The following is an 18967-nucleotide window of genomic DNA, read 5'->3' on the forward strand; positions in this document are numbered from 1 at the left end:
AACTTGGTGGGTAGGTAGATAAAGGTACTAGTATGCAAAGTCCGAAGTGACGTCACGATGACGTCATCGGTAGATTTTTTTATGATTTTTTTAATATTTATAATTTTATTCTGCTTCCAAAATTGCACACTTCCTTTCATCGGATTGACTGTATACTTGGTTTAAACCAAGACCACAATGATAAAATGTGGATGGAGAAGGGTTTTCAAGATGACGTCATCGCAGGGCATGTGACGTCATGTGATAAAGCTTTATTTTTAAAATTATTCTAAGCCTTGTGAACAACCTTCAACTGTATTAAACACTCTAAAAAGTGACTGCAAAGGACAAACATAGCATTTATAAAATGCGAAAAAGCCCTGTGTTCTGTTTTCAAACAGACATACAGCTCTAGTTAAATTGTTCATTTAATATTTTGTGTAAAAACTGATGTTAGACGAGGAAGTCACCAGAAATGTTTATCTGTCTTTGTCTTTCAGCAAATGTCGGTTTTAAAATGTCTTGCCGACGTTGGTCATAGCGAGTCTTGCCGTTGTGCCTTTTAGCAGGTGGCCTACCTACGTCAGTGTTGTGACGTCCATTCGACATCATAACTAAGGTATCCTGCCAACGTCGGCAGGATGTGTTGGAGGAAAGGTGGGAAGGGGTCTCATTAATGTAGAGCCAATGGATTTTGGAAGTTGGTAAATGGGCTAAATAAGTCGGAACGAGGTCGGGGGGAAGTTGGATAGTGTGTCTTTATAATACACTGTGCCGACGTAGTTTGTTTGCTGATCTGCACGTCCATACAAAGTCGTGATTTTGAAAGCGTTTTGACGTTGGTACGACGACATCAGTTATAGGTAGGGCCATTGTTGGCAGGAAAATGTAAATGTGAAGTCGGCTAAACATAGTATTGATGTCGGGTCTCAGTGTGAAAGGTGGGGTTGGTGCAATATTGGTCCAATAATATCCAACCAACAGCGGATGCTGATGTTGAGCCGATGCGGGATTTGCATATGCCCCGTTTACCGACGTCCGGCCACTGTCATGTCAGTACGTCGTTAGAAAGTCGTTTTGTGGTTGGTATGACAACGTCGGTTATAAGTAGGGCCTCTGTCGGCAGGACGGTAATGTGATGTCTGCTGAACATCGTATCAATGTCGGGCCACAGTTTTAATGGTGAGGTTGGTGCAATGCCGGTCCACTATCCAGCCAACAGCGGATGCCCGACGTTCAGCCGACGCAGGCAGGATTTGCATATTCCCTGTTTAACGAAGTCGAACCAACGTGGGCGGGAAAATATGTTTTTTGTCGACGTACCGCTGATGTTGTGGAAGGACTAAATTTGACTCAATTCCGATGTTGGGCTGACCTAAGTGTGCTACTATTTTAGGCTCCAAAGACTGCACCCTGAAAAATGCAGGGACAGTAGCAATATTGTGTTGTGGGGCTTTAGCCGCTGAATTCAGTGAAACTAGTGGTCATGGGGCATGGAGAGTGTGTAAAACACAGACTGAACTCCTGCCGGTGTAGAGGGATCACAATGCTGGGGGACACTTTTGTAGTGGCTTGCAGCAGACAGGATCCTTGGCAGTATTAAGTGAAGTGGGAAATGCAGCATGGCTGATTGTCAAGAGGTGTGGCAGGGCATCTATGCTGGATGAGAGGATGCAAAGCAGGTATCATCATGAGTTGATACTGGTAGGCAGAACAGTGATTCGAGGAGGGGGAGGGGGTAGGGGGAAGGGGTAGGGGTAGATTCACCAATGATGTTGCACGTGTGTGTCCTTGATTTACACCATAAACAAATGCACACTAATAGCATTTTGGGTTTATGGGGTACCACTTTTGTTTGACCCTGACTCCCTTATTCTATTCTCCTTTGTTCCCTTAGAAATCTCAAAATACAATGTACATAGCGTTAGGGCTATGGGGTACATGTACCTTAATTTCTAGAGACCGTACTTGCAGGGTACCATTGTCCCTAATGTTGCCCTTTGTTCCCGGTAGCCATAACATTCCCTTGTTTTCGCACAGTTAAAGGAAAACCGGAGGAAAAAAATATTTTACTCACACTTTGTAAACTCTCTCAACCCAAATATTTATCCTGATTTCTTTGGGTGTTCCTCTTCATTTTGCAACAAATGACCCTAACCCAAAAATGCCTCTAAACCTGTTTTCCAGAGAGGGCGAAACCTCATTTGGACCTGGCTTAGTCCACATAACGTTAACACAACCTGCATTATGTGGACCTGTTGCTGTTAGGTCCAAACAAAGATGGCAAGGTTGGTACACATATACACAAAGAAGGAATGTACATGTATATGCTATCGCAATATCCCCCTCCAGCTTACAGCCAAGAGGATAAAAATGAAGAGTTTACCTCGCTTTCAATTTAATATGGCTGACCAGTGAATAAAGCCTATTGACCAATCTTGTGGCTCTCGTTTTGTTGTGAAAGTGAGCTCAATTCAATTAAAAAATGAATCTGCAACTGGTACATCCATTTCCTCTATCTCATGCATTACCGGTATTACATTTACGTCAGAAAATAGCAGTGGCGTAGCTGGGGGGGCTGGTACATTTCATGGGGGGGGGGGGGGGGCTTCATGTAGATCAATGATAATTTTTTTAGAAACTCAAAATCTCAGTGGGGGGCGACTGGGGGGGGGGGGGTGACAAGGTTTCATGCCCCCCCCCCCCTGAAGTGATGTCTTGATGACATCATCATATTAATAAGCAAAAGAGTGATGTCATTTCAGGCAGAAACAGAAATTATAAAGTTTGCGGGTAACACCATGCGGAAAGAAATCTCTTCTTGGAAGAAGTGTGGTGCTGAAAAGAACTGGTTGGTCAGGAGGTTGGGCCTGAGGACGGACAGAGCACACTGTCCGTAACTTATCGATTCTTTTCTGAACAATACTTCTTCCAAGAAGAGATTTCTTTCCACATTGTGTTACCTAGTCTATGTAATTGACCGTGGGGAAAGCCACGGTCTATTACATATGAACTGATTTGCTGATTAATTAGTCAAGACAACGGCATCTTGACCTCTAGATTTTTACCAATCAGTGGGCGCTTTCTATGTCGAGTCTTCGATCATTCACCTTTGTCGCTTCTAGACATGGATAAAAATAACCCCGCTAGACACAGCAACAAAGGCTTTGGTCACACACTATTATGTTATGCGACACGTACGCGATTCACTGGAAACACTGGATTCGCGCGAGTTGACCAATCACAGTTTAAGTCCTGATTTGGGAATGAAATAACATCACAATTTAGTAAAGTCAACTCCGATTGGCTGAAGTGCGAGATTGCACAAATCTGCAATGCTTTGACGTATCAGACGTTATGCAGGAGACTTGGCCCATGGATAACGGGTGATACTCAGACTAGGTGTTACCCGCAAACCTTATAATTTATCTCATCCGCCACGCAAAGCTATGAGTCATATATATCAGGCAGAAACCTCAAATGTTTACACTACCTGTATTTCAGCACAAAAAGTTGCCAGAATTTTTGATATTTTCCTGTCCTAAATTGTCTTTTCTGTGGTGATTCATCTGTACATGGCGGTAAGCCAGTGAGCAAACTCTTCTCCCAGGTGTTTTAACCCTAACAGAACTCAACCCATCAAGCCCCAACAGTATGTACAATTGTTGGAATCTGTCTGGATGGGTACAGTACCCCTAAACTGACAGTCTTTTACATTGGGTTGGCACACCTCCAGAAACTAAGTCAGAAATGTGTGTGCACAGTTTCCCATATGGTGTTGAAATTTGCCAGGATGGGTATGGTTCTTAGTAAATCATGCTAGGGAGTTAGGGTTAATGAACCATTTTTGGGGTTCACAAATTGAAAACCCCTGAACTGAAGAGTGTTTTTCTGAAATGACATCATAGCAAATGCGCCCTCCGGAAATCATGGACAATCTTAAATGTTTAAAGATGTGCACTTTTCAATAAAAGTATTACACCGAATAGGGATGTCAAATAGTTTTCATACCTTTAAGAGTAGACAGTTGCACAAAATATATTCCCAAGAAAAATTCATTTCAAACACCTTTTAAATTGGCTGGGTGTATTACTATTCAAATACAAAACCCTAATCATCACATGTTCAAACTTACCCATTTCCATTTTAACAGCTGCTGGCTGACCAACATGTTCAATGGGTGGGGGGTAACCCCTCTCAGTCTCAGTAAGTGTCATGCTATAAATACAATAATGAAGATCATTATTTGCTGCATGTTAGTCAAATGTCAATTTTAATAACCTCTACCTTTGTATTTGTACCTTTGTAACCTCCTATCAGCACAGTGATTACAATTTTTTTTTTTTATTTGCAGCAACACAAATGTTGTTCACTTTTTAATAAAACATTCTACAAAAGGGTAGATAGGTATCTGCCCTTTTCAGAAGTGATAATGTGGAAACAAGGAACACTCAAAATGTGCATTGTTTTTCACAGCAGACCACAATACCAAGCATAATGCTATAATAAAAATTTAGAACAAAATCAGCGCAGTCAGCCTTTTTAAAATTTCAATTTATTGCAACACAAAAATTGTTATAATTTAATAAAATATTGTACAAAAGGGAAGACAAGTTTCTGCCCCTATCAAATTGGATAATGTAGGGACTGGGAAACGGCCTACTCTAAAATAAAAACCGTGTTTTTGGTTGAACTGATCAAAGACACAAAATGAATGTTTGTAATGACCAAATGTTTGTGATATAACAGTGTACATAACAGAGACATTGCACTGTGTGGAGTTATCTACGTAATGTTCCAGTTTGCTACATTTTATATCCCAAGATCACTGAAGATCGAATTAAGAAACACTGGAAGAACATGGCTCTTTTGATTGTACACATGTAATTATAATATTGGACATTATGATTATAAGCTTAATTTTGGAATATGACTTTTGGGCCTACTCAAGATTGATGGGGTCCCCATTTTGTGGTGTGATGTGGTCAGGCCAGGCTCGCTTTTGATGCTCAGCTTGAGTTTATGGGCAGTGATCAATAACATCCCACGAGCCTATGCTACACTCACACCCCGTTTATACTGGATCCTGCAAGGGGGATTGAAGGATGCAACCACGAGGTTGGATCGTCTGATCCGGATCTGATCCACCTTTCTCGATACCCCTTTCAGGAAAGATCCACCTTTCTCGATACCCCTTTCAGGAAAGATCAGATCCAGATCTGATCTTGCAATGTCTGAGTATAAACTCAATTGGTGGATTAGACCCTGCAATTTGCCACAACTATCTGGGTCAGCATAGAAAAAGTCAGTGAAAAGTTTGTTTATTGAACCGACCAGGGAGGTGTGTGCTGTGATGGTCTGTGCACAGTAAATATTCATGGCTGTACTTTGCTGGAATTAATCTGTGTTTCGTCCACGTGCATCAAACCGGAGAATGTGTAGTGATAGGCGCATCTTTTGTTTTAGTCCTTAAAGTGTGTAGGTCATTCCAAAATGATTTCTGCAACCTTAGGCCAAAAAAAAAAAGTCTCCGGTTTCTGGTATGCGCTCGTCGCCGTAGCCATGCGCGTCGGCAAAATGAAAAAGGTTTTTTTTCAATACAAGATGATGTCTCAAAACCGCCAAACTCACTGGTTTGACTGGAATCCTGCTGCTGCACAATTTTAACGTGTTTTTAGATGGGGTTATGATCGAGAATAAGCTTTATGTGGCCTCTCTGGACTCCAATATATTTGCACTAAGTTCAGTCGGGCACCATTTGCAGTCATCAGCCGACATTTGAAGCCCCAAAAAAAAAAAAAACAGGTAAAAAAAAAAAAAAGCCGCGTCGCCGCACCACTTTTGGGGCAAGCTCCATACCAGAAACCGGAGACTTTTTTTTTTTGGCCTTAAGTAGTCTTTTTTTAAATTCTGTGAAACCTATTTTTTTTGTAATTTTGAACATTATCCTTGGGTAGAAAAAGCAATTTTCTTATGCATTTTTCTGTTGATGCCATGCGAAGCAATGCGGTTTAGGGCCTAGTTATTTTTGTGTTGCGTTTTAGTCGTCTTCATCGCTATTTTACCCCCAAAGACTCCCTAAATTCAAACCCTAATCGACCACTAGTAGGGTAACCCCAATAGCCTGGATATCTGGTTAATGTTTTCTTTACTAAGACCAGAACGGGGCCCGCAACTATACACAATCATCATGAAATCGCTAACCACGACAAGTTCCCAAATCTGATAATTTATCTATTCCTGTTTATGCCACATGTATGTTGTTTTAGATTCGTGATTTGATTCGCTAGATCTTTTTATATTCCCAGTAAATTGTTGAATTTTTTTTTGGGGGGGGGAGTTAAATACCACTAAATAGTGTATAAACAAGTGCTCTGAAAAGCAAAGGAACTTTGTCATTTGGTCATGGCTTCTACGTCACGGTACAGCGATGTCATTCGAGGACTAGTGTAGACAATGGGTGGAGGACTGATGAAGATTAGGACAAAATTCGGGGGACCATCGTGATTAAAATACTAACTAAAGCCGCCTTTTCGATTCACCGTAACAGTAGGCAACCAATGAGAGCAACAGAGTTGCAATAGCAATAATGAACAACAATCATATGTTTCTGCACCGATTCACGCGTGAAAAATCTTCTGCGTACACTCAATGACCTTCCTTCTCTTGTAAAATTGGGGATCGAAGCAAGATCGGAATCGAGTGTAAACACGGCACAGTTTATTTGCAGTTAGCTTCCCTGTGGTTTTATTGCGACTGCAGGATCCGATCCCCCTTTGCTGGATCGAGTGTAATACTTCTTTAAGCAGAAGTGCTGATAGATATGAGTATCACTTCGGTTTTGTGTACATTGTTTGCAGTTTACACGCACATGGATATTTGAACTGTCATGGCTGGACTTGGAGTTGATTCAAACATGACTCATGACTTCTTGTGACTAGGACTAGAACTAAATGACTCAGACACTCACACTTGACTCAAGCAATTCGACTACAAACACTGCAATCCAATACAATTTTTACAATTTTTTTTTTAAATGGTTATAATTAAAGCTGCAGATAAATGTGAGATAAGATTTGAAGGTTTGCATGGTGAAGACAGCAATAGGATGAAGTTTACAGAAGCACCATGTGCAAATTCTCCTTGAGTTTAAAGGAGGCTTTTCAAAAAGGTAAACCAACCTTTGAAGTGATAAGGGTTTTTCTGATCCTTAGTTGACATACCCTACTTTACATATCACTGATAGTAACTATAAAAAAGCCCCATTGTTGTTGAAATGTTAAAGTGTGTGGCAAATGGGATAAGCTCCACGGGACATTCCCATTTTGGGTCTTTTTCAGGAAACATATGCATGCTGACTACATTATTTCTTGTGTCATATTGTTGAAATCTAGAGTGTATTTTTTTTTTCTTGGAAAGTCTCATAATGTCTGCAGTCACGTTAGTGCTGTTTAGTTTGTTTTTGCAAATGTTTTTGTTGCATACTTTTGAGGGGTTAAATTCTTTTTTTAAGAAAAAAATTACAACCATTTTTTTTGCAGCTAAAAAAAAAGTTTTCCAAAGATTTATACACCAATTTGATTCCCCTCCAAATGATTTATGCCAATTTCTCTGTGCAATGTTGCCAATACAAGCGATTCACAATACGGCATGCCCCCAATCATCATCATCATGCTGTCAGTGGCGTACCGACAAAGACTGCTTCCATATCATTTGACAGCCGCTCTTCAGCAAGCTCTTTGGGTGGATGACCAGGAATTTTCCTCTGTTCAAGATTCTTCTTGATAGTATCCTTGTAACGTAGGCGAGGGCAGCCTCGTCTTCTCACCCCAACAGGGAGTTGAGAGTAGAGGATCTGTTTCAGTAGCCATTCATGTGGCATTCTCAGCAGGTGTCCTGCCCACCGGGGGTTCTTTCTTATAAGGAGATCTTCCATAGAGGGCAGATCTGCTCGCTCGAGGACCTCCCTGTTTGTTACCATGTCCTTCCAGGTGATTTTCATTATTGATCTGAGGTGTTTCATCATAAAAGCGTGTAGTTTCTTCACATGTCTTCTGTACAGCGTCCATGTTTCAGCACCATACAAAAGAGTGGATAGAACGATCGCCATGTATGTTTTACATTTGACTCTAGTGGATACATGGTGATTACTCTTTTGTACAGTCATCCAAAAGCCGAGCCAGCCTTGGCCATCCTCTTCTGTATCTCAGCGTTGATACGTCCATCTGTTGATATCGTGCTACCAAGATAGGTAAAGTTTTCTACCATGTTTAGGGTAGTGCCATCAACTGTGACATTTTCTGCCTGCGTCTGGACAGAGTTTGATTGGAATAACACTTCTGTCTTCTTGATGTTAATCTGTAAGCCATATTTCTTTGACGCAGTGGAAAAAGCATCTACGATACGCTGAATGTGTTCTGGCGTGTGAGCGACAAAAGCGCTGTCATCATAGAAGTTCTTGAACGAGGATTTGTGACCACTTGGTCTTAGCTCTGAAGTGCGAGATGTTGAAGAGGTCTGCATCTTGTTGGGACTGAATAAATACTCCATGATCAAAATCAAGATCACTCTTCCAGCATTGCCGACAAGAAGATGGAGAAGAGTGTGGGCGCCAGCACACACCCTTGCTTTTCCCCATTTGTTTCTCTGACTCTGGCCATCATTCCAGTGTGCAGTGCCTCTACCATCCCAGTTAATTTCTCAGGGCATCCATACTTTCTCAACAGCTGCCACAGCCCTGTCCTGCTTACAGTATTGAAGGCCTTGGTGAAATCCACAAAGACCACATAGAGGGGCCTGTCCTGTTCAATGCATTTTTCCTGGAGTTGGCGGAGACAGAAGATCATGTCCACTGTGCTTCAGTTTGCGCGGAAGCCACATTGTGTCTTCGGTATCATTTCTGGTGTTATGTAGGTAGTGATTCTGTTCAGGAGGATCCTAGCAAATGCTTTGCCAGCTATGGAAAGAAGTGAGATCCCTCGATAGTTTCCACAATCTTTTCAATCACCTTTCTTAAAGATTGTGAAGATGGTAGCATCTTTCCATTCCTGTGGTACAGAATCCTCTTCCCATGCTTTTCTGATCATTTTAAGCAGTCTGTTGGTAAGCCTGAATCCACCATTTTCTCCCGATTTCTGAAGGGATTCCATAACCGCCAGGAGCTTTACCATCTGCTGGAGAGGCAATTGCTTTCACTAACTCTTCCATATTTGGTGTCTCATCTAGTTTTGTTATGACATCACGCTGTTGGATGTTGGCAAGTGTTGTGGGTTCAATATCACCAGGTACATGGAGTAGCTTCTGGAAATGCTCCACCCATCTCTCTAGGACTCTCTTACTGTCTGAGAAGATCTCCTTTCCATCAGATGACTTCAGGTGAACCAAGCCTTTTTTCTGTGCACCCCAAACTTCTTTGAGTCCCTGATAGAAATATTTCATATCATTCCTGTCTGCTGCCCGCTGTAGATCTTGTGCCTTCTGCTCCCACCAGTTTGATTTCAGTTTTCTAGTGTACTTTTGTAACAGCCTGCAAGCATCTTTATAAGCTGTCACAGTAGATCTAGTACTTCTAGTCTGTAACACTCTTTGGTGAGCCTGGTCTTTCTTCTGCGTAAGTTGTTTCAGTGTGGAATCTTCAGGATCGAACCAATCTTGATGTTTTTGATTGGTTTTACCAATAGCAGATATGTGTCATGCACAACTTTTCTGAGAGACGTCCACTCCTGGTCCAGCGACAAACTTTCTCGCATCTCCCATTTGTCTAGTGCCTTTTCCATCTCCCGTTCTAACCTTTTCCTGTAATAAGCTGTCTTTGGCTTCTTAGCTGACTTTGGATCTTAGAAGCTGGTGATCAGTCCAGCAATTAGCTCCACGCATAGCTCGGGTGCTATGGATATCCAACTTGTCTCTTTGCCTTGTAATGATGTAATCGATCATGTACCAATGTCTGGAACGAGGGTGCATCGAGGTGGTTTTGTGGTTGTCCATCTGTTTAAACAATATGTTCGTTACTATCAACTCAAATTCAGAGCAAAGAGCTAGTAAGAGTTCACCATTCGTGTTGCAACTGCCAATACCATGTTTACCTATGACCATGGACCATTTACTGTGGTGTTTTCCTATTCTGGCATTGAAGTCCCCAATCTGAGTAGCAGCTTGTCCGTGCAAGGGGTGTTTTGTAGCGTGAGAGCCAGCTGGTTGTAGAAGGCTTCCTAAAAAAATGATTCATCTGGGTTTGTCATAGTTTGTGCATATACACTGATTATAGGGGCATTGCAGTTCTTTTTTGGTGGTAGTCTCATCATCGTAATCCTGTCACTCACTGGTTTAGGCAAAAGTCTGGATACTATGTCTTTCCTGATGACAAATCCAACTCCGGATGCTCCGCATTCGCCGTCAGATTTGCCACTCTAGAAGGTGTACTCCAGGTCATTGAGTCTGCCAGACTCAGAAAACCATGTTTCACATAAGGCGGCAATGTCAACTTGGTATTTCTCAAGCTCCATCGCTACCCAATGCTGTACGTCTTCCAGGTTGGCCAGTTGCTTCTCTGTCGAGAAGAGTCCTAACGTTCCATTGAGCAACCTTCAGAGACATTCTCCTCTCCGAATGTTTACTTCCTAGCTTATCTCCATACCGACCGAGCTGGTATGGAGATAATTGCTTTTGTACATTTCATGAAAGCTGCTTGCAAGAATGTTAAAATGCTGATAGCTTTTGCAAGTTATGATCAGCACTCTCTCTGGGAGCTAGAGTTATCTCACACTGGCAAGAACATGTCAAGACAGGCATGAAGTTTAGTCCCTGCAGTGGCTAGCCAGAGGATGCCGGGGGTTCCTGGCAATCATCTGCCCTTTGTGCTGCACCTATCCCACAGGACAGCGGGTTTTGAGGTGGTGCCATTTGCAAAGGCTGACGAGTTCTACCTACCCGCGTTTGTGATCAGTTCTCCTTCTCCAAGGCAGATTGCTGACCTAGGCTGACAAATTCTACCTACTCGGGTTTGTGAACAGAGTTGTCCTTCTCCTAGGTGGATTGTAAACCAAGACTAACGAGCTCCACCTACCCGGAGTACCTGGTTATAGCGCAAGGGACCCGCTTGCATCCTCCATCATTCAGTAAAAACAGCGTCGGCACGGGAAGCCAGACAGTAGGACTTGAGACGCTGTGCTATGCAATGGGTTATTTCAGTGGGGAAGGAGCTGCTCAGTTCTCTAGTGCACCCCAGCACATCCTCGCCCCTTTCCCCCCAATATGATCCCAAAAAAACTGCATTTCCGGCTCTCGGGTTGACATTGGTAACTAGGGCCTACACAACGCATTAACGCACTTTCAAGATGGCAGACATTCAGCAAGTGAGATCAATGTGAGTCAACGAACTGAAGAAATATTGGAATGATTGCGGCATCCCATGTAATGACAAGAAGGGAGAGTTGCAAGATTTGGTTGAGAAAGCTTGGACAAGGCATGATGTTTTAGCGCTGCATGTGATTGCTATAGAACAGAGTCACATGATGTTGACTTTTTTCCACAATGCAATGTGGGTTTCTGTTGATTTGAGCCCTCTAACAACAGTTAAGCGGTATTGTGAATCACTTCTTTTAATGTAATATTCAATTGACACCAGAGCGTAAGCATGCGGCTAGTATAGTCAATGCCAATGGTACGCGGCACAGCACGCACACTAAACCTGGCAAACCACCAACTTGTTTTCAAGTCTAACTTGGCAACAATATCTACTGCCAGAAAAATACAAAGACATGTATCTAAAAGTAAAATTTCCATTCAGCTAGTAATCTCACAATACTGGAAAATTTCTTTTCAGCTAGTGCACATATTTGTTTTCTGTTTCTATGTATTTATTCCAAGCACTAATGAAACTCGGATTTGTAATGTTTTGAGTAGTCTGCACGATTTCCCCAAACGTTCCAGCAGCACATGCATGTGGCAAGCTCACACCGTGATCCACCACCCCGTGACACAGCATATGGCTTGGAACACGGAGAGTTTATTTCATTTTATTTGATTTATTTGATTTATTTGATTTATTTGATTTATTTGACTTATTTGATTTATTTGATTTGTTTCATTTATTTCAATTATTTCATTTATTTCATTTATTTCATTTATTTCATTTATTTCATTTATTTCATTTATTTCATTTATTTCATTTATTTCATTTATTTCATTTATTTCATTTATTTCATTTATTTCATGTATTTCATGTATTTCTTTTATTTCATTTTTCGGGATACATTTGTTACAACAAACAATAACATTAAATACTCAGAAATACACATGAGCATTTTAGACAAAACATACACGCACACTCAATGATTTCATTTACATGAATGGGGGGTGGGGGGTGGGGGGTGGCGGCGTACCATACTTTATACCATACTTTCAATAGGGGTGGTGTTCAAATCCAACAATTATTAACACTTTATTACAGAATAGTGTCATCAAATCAGTGGCGTAGCAAGGTCATTTTTATTGAGGGAAGGGGGTAAATATTTCTTGAAAAGGGCACTTGCACATCCATACTGAAATGTAGACACATTTTTTTTCTTCTCAAGACACTTTGCCTCCGTAAAGTAATATAGTGTGGGGGGGGGGGGGGAGGACGATTATGCACACTAACAGACAATGTATGGTGCTTTCAGAGCGATACAGACATGAAATAAAAAAAAAAAATTAAATACCCCCCTTACACGCCCATGCAAATATCCCCGTCACCCAGCCCTCTCTGTCTGAATTGTGTGCACAGGCATATATTACTGCCAGTAAATATATGCCTGAAGAAATATTGGAATGATTGCGGCATCCCATGTAATGACAAGAAGGGAGAGTTGCAAGATTTGGTTGAGAAAGCTTGGACAAGGCATGATGTTTTAGCGCTGCATGTGATTGCTATAGAACAGAGTCACATGATGTTGACTTTTTTCCACAATGCAATGTGGGTTTCTGTTGATTTGAGCCCTCTAACAACAGTTAAGCGGTATTGTGAATCACTTCTTTTAATGTAATATTCAATTGACACCAGAGCGTAAGCATGCGGCTAGTATAGTCAATGCCAATGGTACGCGGCACAGCACGCACACTAAACCTGGCAAACCACCAACTTGTTTTCAAGTCTAACTTGGCAACAATATCTACTGCCAGAAAAATACAAAGACATGTATCTAAAAGTAAAATTTCCATTCAGCTAGTAATCTCACAATACTGGAAAATTTCTTTTCAGCTAGTGCACATATTTGTTTTCTGTTTCTATGTATTTATTCCAAGCACTAATGAAACTCGGATTTGTAATGTTTTGAGTAGTCTGCACGATTTCCCCAAACGTTCCAGCAGCACATGCATGTGGCAAGCTCACACCGTGATCCACCACCCCGTGACACAGCATATGGCTTGGAACACGGAGAGTTTATTTCATTTTATTTGATTTATTTGATTTATTTGATTTATTTGACTTATTTGATTTATTTGATTTATTTGATTTATTTGATTTGTTTCATTTATTTCAATTATTTCATTTATTTCATTTATTTCATTTATTTCATTTATTTCATTTATTTCATTTATTTCATTTATTTCATTTATTTCATTTATTTCATTTATTTCATTTATTTCATTTATTTCATGTATTTCATGTATTTCTTTTATTTCATTTTTCGGGATACATTTGTTACAACAAACAATAACATTAAATACTCAGAAATACACATGAGCATTTTAGACAAAACATACACGCACACTCAATGATTTCATTTACATGAATGGGGGGGGGGGGTGGGGGGTGGCGGCGTACCATACTTTATACCATACTTTCAATAGGGGTGGTGTTCAAATCCAACAATTATTAACACTTTATTACAGAATAGTGTCATCAAATCAGTGGCGTAGCAAGGTCATTTTTATTGAGGGAAGGGGGTAAATATTTCTTGAAAAGGGCACTTGCACATCCATACTGAAATGTAGACACATTTTTTTTCTTCTCAAGACACTTTGCCTCCGTAAAGTAATATAGTGTGGGGGGGGGGGGGGGAGGACGATTATGCACACTAACAGACAATGTATGGTGCTTTCAGAGTGATACAGACATGAAATAAAAAAAAAAAATTAAATACCCCCCTTACACGCCCATGCAAATATCCCCGTCACCCAGCCCTCTCTGTCTGAATTGTGTGCACAGGCATATATTACTGCCAGTAAAAATGGTTTTGGGTGTCAGAGCAGGGGGAGGGGGGTCCACCCCCAAAACTCCCTCTCTGGATCCGTACCTGCAAAAACGGTGTTTGTATTGTTTTTGTTGATTACACCAGAGCTCATAGCTAAGTTGTGTATTGTTGAGGTCTGGATGTCTGGAACCACACAATGCCAACGGGAGCTCCTCATGCACTTTCGAATCAAGATGGCCGACTCATGAAGGCAAAGAAATGATCACCCAACCCATCGATTAGACCTTTTAAAAAAAAAATTGCCCATTGTAAATGTATACGGAATATAACTTACTGAATCCCTGATATGTCATCTCCAATTCTTTCCTGTTGATTCCAGAACTCACTGCCAATACGATCTACAAAGTCAAACAACATTGTCAAACATGTTCTAAAAAAATGAATTTCAAGTCATTTTTGTTTTATTCCACTTTTACGCATCTTTCTAGTAACAATAAAAAAAAAAACCTTAACACCTCCTATGCAAACATACATTCTGTGCAAAGTTGTCCTTAAGAACTCCAAGACTACATTTTAAACAACTGATTTGCTATGACTGTTTTGTAACTTGACACAGCTATGCTTTGACTGTAGGTGATTGATAAGTCAGCTGTGCCTTCTTCTTGCCTGCTTTTGTCTGTTGACTGAATTTGACTAGTCACAGTATGAAATATGATCTGACCGTTGGTGACTTGCCTGTGTAAAAGGCATGGCAGGGGAGCGGAATGATATTTTTTTACTGTCTGTGACTGTTCAAACAGCAGGAGGGTTAACAAATCAAAGGCTAGGACTTCTCATGGACTGGTGTCTTCAATCCTATTAAATCAAAAGCTTAGCCAACCATTAGGGCTGTGCATTCCTACTTAACCCTAACCACCCCAACTCCATCCAAATCCATCCCCACATTTTGGTGGAATTGGGGGCATTGGTTTTGCAGGCCTGGTGTAACTTAATATTGATGGAGTATGATGGACTTGGGCCTAATGGCCTGAAGCAGTGCTAGGGGTATCCGATTGATTTTATCTAGCTTCCTGTATTGCTATTGTGATAAAAGCCATGTGTAGCAAGTCCATGAATGTCAACCAGTGGGTCGGTGGATTCCATTATGTCATGCACAGTTTTGTATTGGAACCACAGTGATTGATGGATTTTTATGGACTTGCTCCAGTTCCCAGTAAAAGACACTAGGGAGTAAGGTATAATTAAGTAAACATTGGAGCTAACAATTTTATTGCTAAACAACCTCTAAATCGTTGTTGCATTTTACCTGAGTGGCAAGATACAAAAGGTACCGGTATGTGGATGTAAATATAAGGCTTGTTTCAATTATCAGATAGATGGTTTCTTAAATTTCTCAGTATTGTTATATCCATGCCCGTAAGACTCTGCCAAGATAATTCGCACACAATGCCACTTCACAACAGCTCAGGAGCCATAATCCACGAGCCCTGCACCCGATTTCATCAAACTCTTCGTAACTTACGATGCATCGCAGCGATGCGACGCGTCGTATCTCTACGATGCGTCGCAGCTGCGACGCGTCCTGCGATCCATTTCACAAAACACGTCGTAAGTGCGACGCGTCGTAGGTGTATTTATAGCACAACTCGGTGACTGTTTTATGTATTTAGTCAGCGTACAGTAAATAGTCGTCTGATATTCAACAAACAGTCGTCGGATCTCAGCTCGAAATTTGTTAAAACGTAAAACAAAATGGCGGCCGTGCGATGCAACTTTGAAGGAAAAAAAACTCTCATTGGACTGTATAGCTACTTTGAAATTTCAATTCTAATATTCCGGTCTAATTCATAATTATTCAATGAATTTTCTATTTACAACTTTACACACATTGCCTCGGTATTATAATCTCGTTAATGTAATGTTTATGGCATAAAACTGGCTTTAATAGAAATGACTCTTCTTATTTTGTGACGACCACTAGACACGTCTTAACTTGCGACGTGTTTTAAGCCGTTGTCAAGGAACTTACGACGCGTTCAACACATCGCAACTTTCGTGAAATGGAAGATACGACGCGTCGCGAGTTGCGACGTGTTTCACGTCGTAACTCGAGTTGCGACGCGTCGCAGCGCTTCGTGAAATCGGGTGCAGGTCATGAATATTGTGTGCTATCATTGTCCAGGGTAATGCAAAACTCTTTAGCAGTCTCTGCCCAGTCATTCATCATCATTCATCATGGCAGCTCCTTGTCTGCAAGACCCAATTCTGTTTCTCCTAGTACTGCCCATTCACTCTAGTAAATGATCATCGAGATGGAACCAAACAGTAGTCCAATGGTAGTTCATTGAAACAAACAAATAGTTTTTTTTATTTGTTGTGGACATTGGACATCAAGGAAGTTCTAAAGCCTTTAGCAAAGAAGGACAGGCACTGAAATTTAGTACCTACTCAAAAAAATATCCACCTACAGAATGAACAATTACAGCCAATTACCTGTAATTTTCAGACTGCATAACAAAACACCAAATTTTTCCAAGAGGTGAATTTAATATAATTTATACCTTTATCTCACATGTTTAAAGCAAAACCTTAGTCCCTCAATTTAAACAACCCCCCCCCCCCCACACACATTATTAGATCGCTTTTAACAAAGGATGGCTCTGTTTGTGATAGCAGCAGCTCACAGAATTGCATCAAACACCCACTGCAAAATTGTGCCTTTTGCACTTCAGTGTCCCCCCCAAAACCCCCCCCCCCCAACCCCTCAAAGTGCCATCTTTTTTACAGCATATAAAATGATAAATCACAAATATCAATACACATTTGGAGAGTATGTGTATAGTTCATTAGTTTTTTAACAACGAAAACATGTTTCTAATTGGATAAATATTATTGATATCTGGCCAATTGAAAACAAGTGCCGTTTTTTTAATTTTGTCCACGGCGAGTGATATTTGACTGCTGCAATAAGAACACGGGCCGGAGATTGCATCCCTGAAAGAGGCTACTAACAGAGGGCAGAGCAGAAGAGTAAACGTAAGAAGTTTAACCAAACTGTCCTTTTCAGGACTAATATTTCTTCCACAAGGAGAAATAACCATTGTTAAAAAAAAGAGTTAAAACCAAAAAAGAACCATATAAAGAAACACGACAGAGAGCAAAACTACCCTCACCCCAAATCCATTACATTCCTAATAAATGGCAATAAAGACCGTGGACAAAATGAAAATTGGACTTTTTTTTAATCATCTGTGCATGTTTACTTACATCCTCGTCCATAGTCTACTGCTGGAATTGACCTTTCGATGAGGTATCGATCTTCCTGTACTTTACGGTAATCATCACCATGGTTCATCACTAAAGATGACACTGGCTTCTCTAGTAACTCTGTAAATACATACAATTGTGTTAACACATTGAAAAATAAATTTAAGAAACACACATTACATTTCACCAAAAAGTAAATCTGAATCATTGTTGCGTACCTATTTTTAGGAAACTACTTTAAATCTAGCAGAGACTGGAATAAGAACACAATGCTAGCGTAACACAACTGTAAATTACCCCGGTATCTTGCACAGTTTTTAATATCTTGATGAAAGTAATCTGATTCCTCAAACCACATGCACTCAAACCACATGCACTCAACAATGTCAATCCCCATTTTTGGCCCAATGTTACTGACTGTTAATAACCACTATAAATCCCCAAAAATACAACTGACATGAATCTCACTTCTGCCAGAAGCCTGGATTTAAAGTGGATTCCTGTAAAACTTAATAACTGTCAAAACTTGAAGTTGGACCACACACACTGAATACATTAAATTTCTTACAATTGTAAAAGCTTTTAAACATAATTCATGGCAATATGCACGTTGATAACATGGGTATTGTGACATTTTGCAAGTGGGCAATAAGCAATTTGCAAGTTAAATTTGAATTAAATCTGGAACGCTGACTTCATTCAATGCTTTGCATGTTTAAACTTTGCATAATTCTCCCGACCGCCGACCAAAGAGACTGTTACTATATCACGTGATTCAAGGCAAGCCTTACGCTAGCAACCCTCAGCTCTGGCATGCTCTGGTGTCTTGTGCCATTCTCACCCATTGTGAACAATGCATTGGTGCTGAGCGTCTCTTACGCAACTATGCAAGAGCTTGCCCCAAATCATGTGATTTTAGAAACAGTGTCTTTGGTCTGGAGAATTCAAAGTTAAAATGTGCCAAACATTCTGAGCAAGTCGGTGTACCAGATGTTTTTTCAATTTTAAATCCCAAAGGGTATAGGTCACTCGCAAATGGCTTATCACATCGTTATTGTAATGGAAGTTACTATATTCAAAGCCTACTGACCATTTTGAACATCATAATAAACAAGAGGTTCGCATTTGTTGAGTTACAAATGCAGAGTGGTCGGGCAGACAACATTAGAGATCCAAAGATCAACATTGTAACAGATCATTATTTTGACTGGGAACATAATCATAACACTGGGATCGAATGATAGAATTTAATAACAAATTATCATTTTCAAATTCTCCCTGCAAGTAACTTCCGGTCTGATGACGTCATGATTTTGAAACCTTGCTGAGGAAAGTTGCCACTGCTTTGATCATCAGATCAAGACCAGATTTGACACAAACTAAGAAATTATACGTGTGATTGTTTTCAAGTGTCATCTTGATGACGTCATCATATGTTAGGCTACACCTACATGTGTGATTGATTTTATACGATTTTGATTGCTGTTTTTTTTTTAATGTATGAGTTTATACAAAGAAAACAATCCTCCAGAGTCACGAATCAG

At 40.5% G+C, this 18967-nt stretch overlaps 1 protein-coding gene across 1 annotated transcript in view; it reads right to left on the reverse strand.

Moving 5' to 3' along the window:
• LOC119741645 (MYCBP-associated protein-like) overlaps positions 1–18967 on the reverse strand; it is a 138025-nt gene that overhangs the window by 71285 nt on the left and 47773 nt on the right. The window contains exons 7-9 of the mRNA XM_038217479.1: positions 17424–17543; positions 14491–14554; positions 4115–4197 (exon numbers count right to left, since the gene is read on the reverse strand). Coding sequence (XP_038073407.1) covers positions 4115–4197; positions 14491–14554; positions 17424–17543 — 267 coding nt within the window. The remainder of the gene's footprint in view (positions 1–4114; positions 4198–14490; positions 14555–17423; positions 17544–18967) is intronic.

Source organism: Patiria miniata, unplaced genomic scaffold (assembly GCF_015706575.1).
Source record: "Patiria miniata isolate m_02_andy unplaced genomic scaffold, ASM1570657v1 HiC_scaffold_5, whole genome shotgun sequence".
NCBI lineage: Eukaryota > Metazoa > Echinodermata > Asteroidea > Valvatida > Asterinidae > Patiria > Patiria miniata.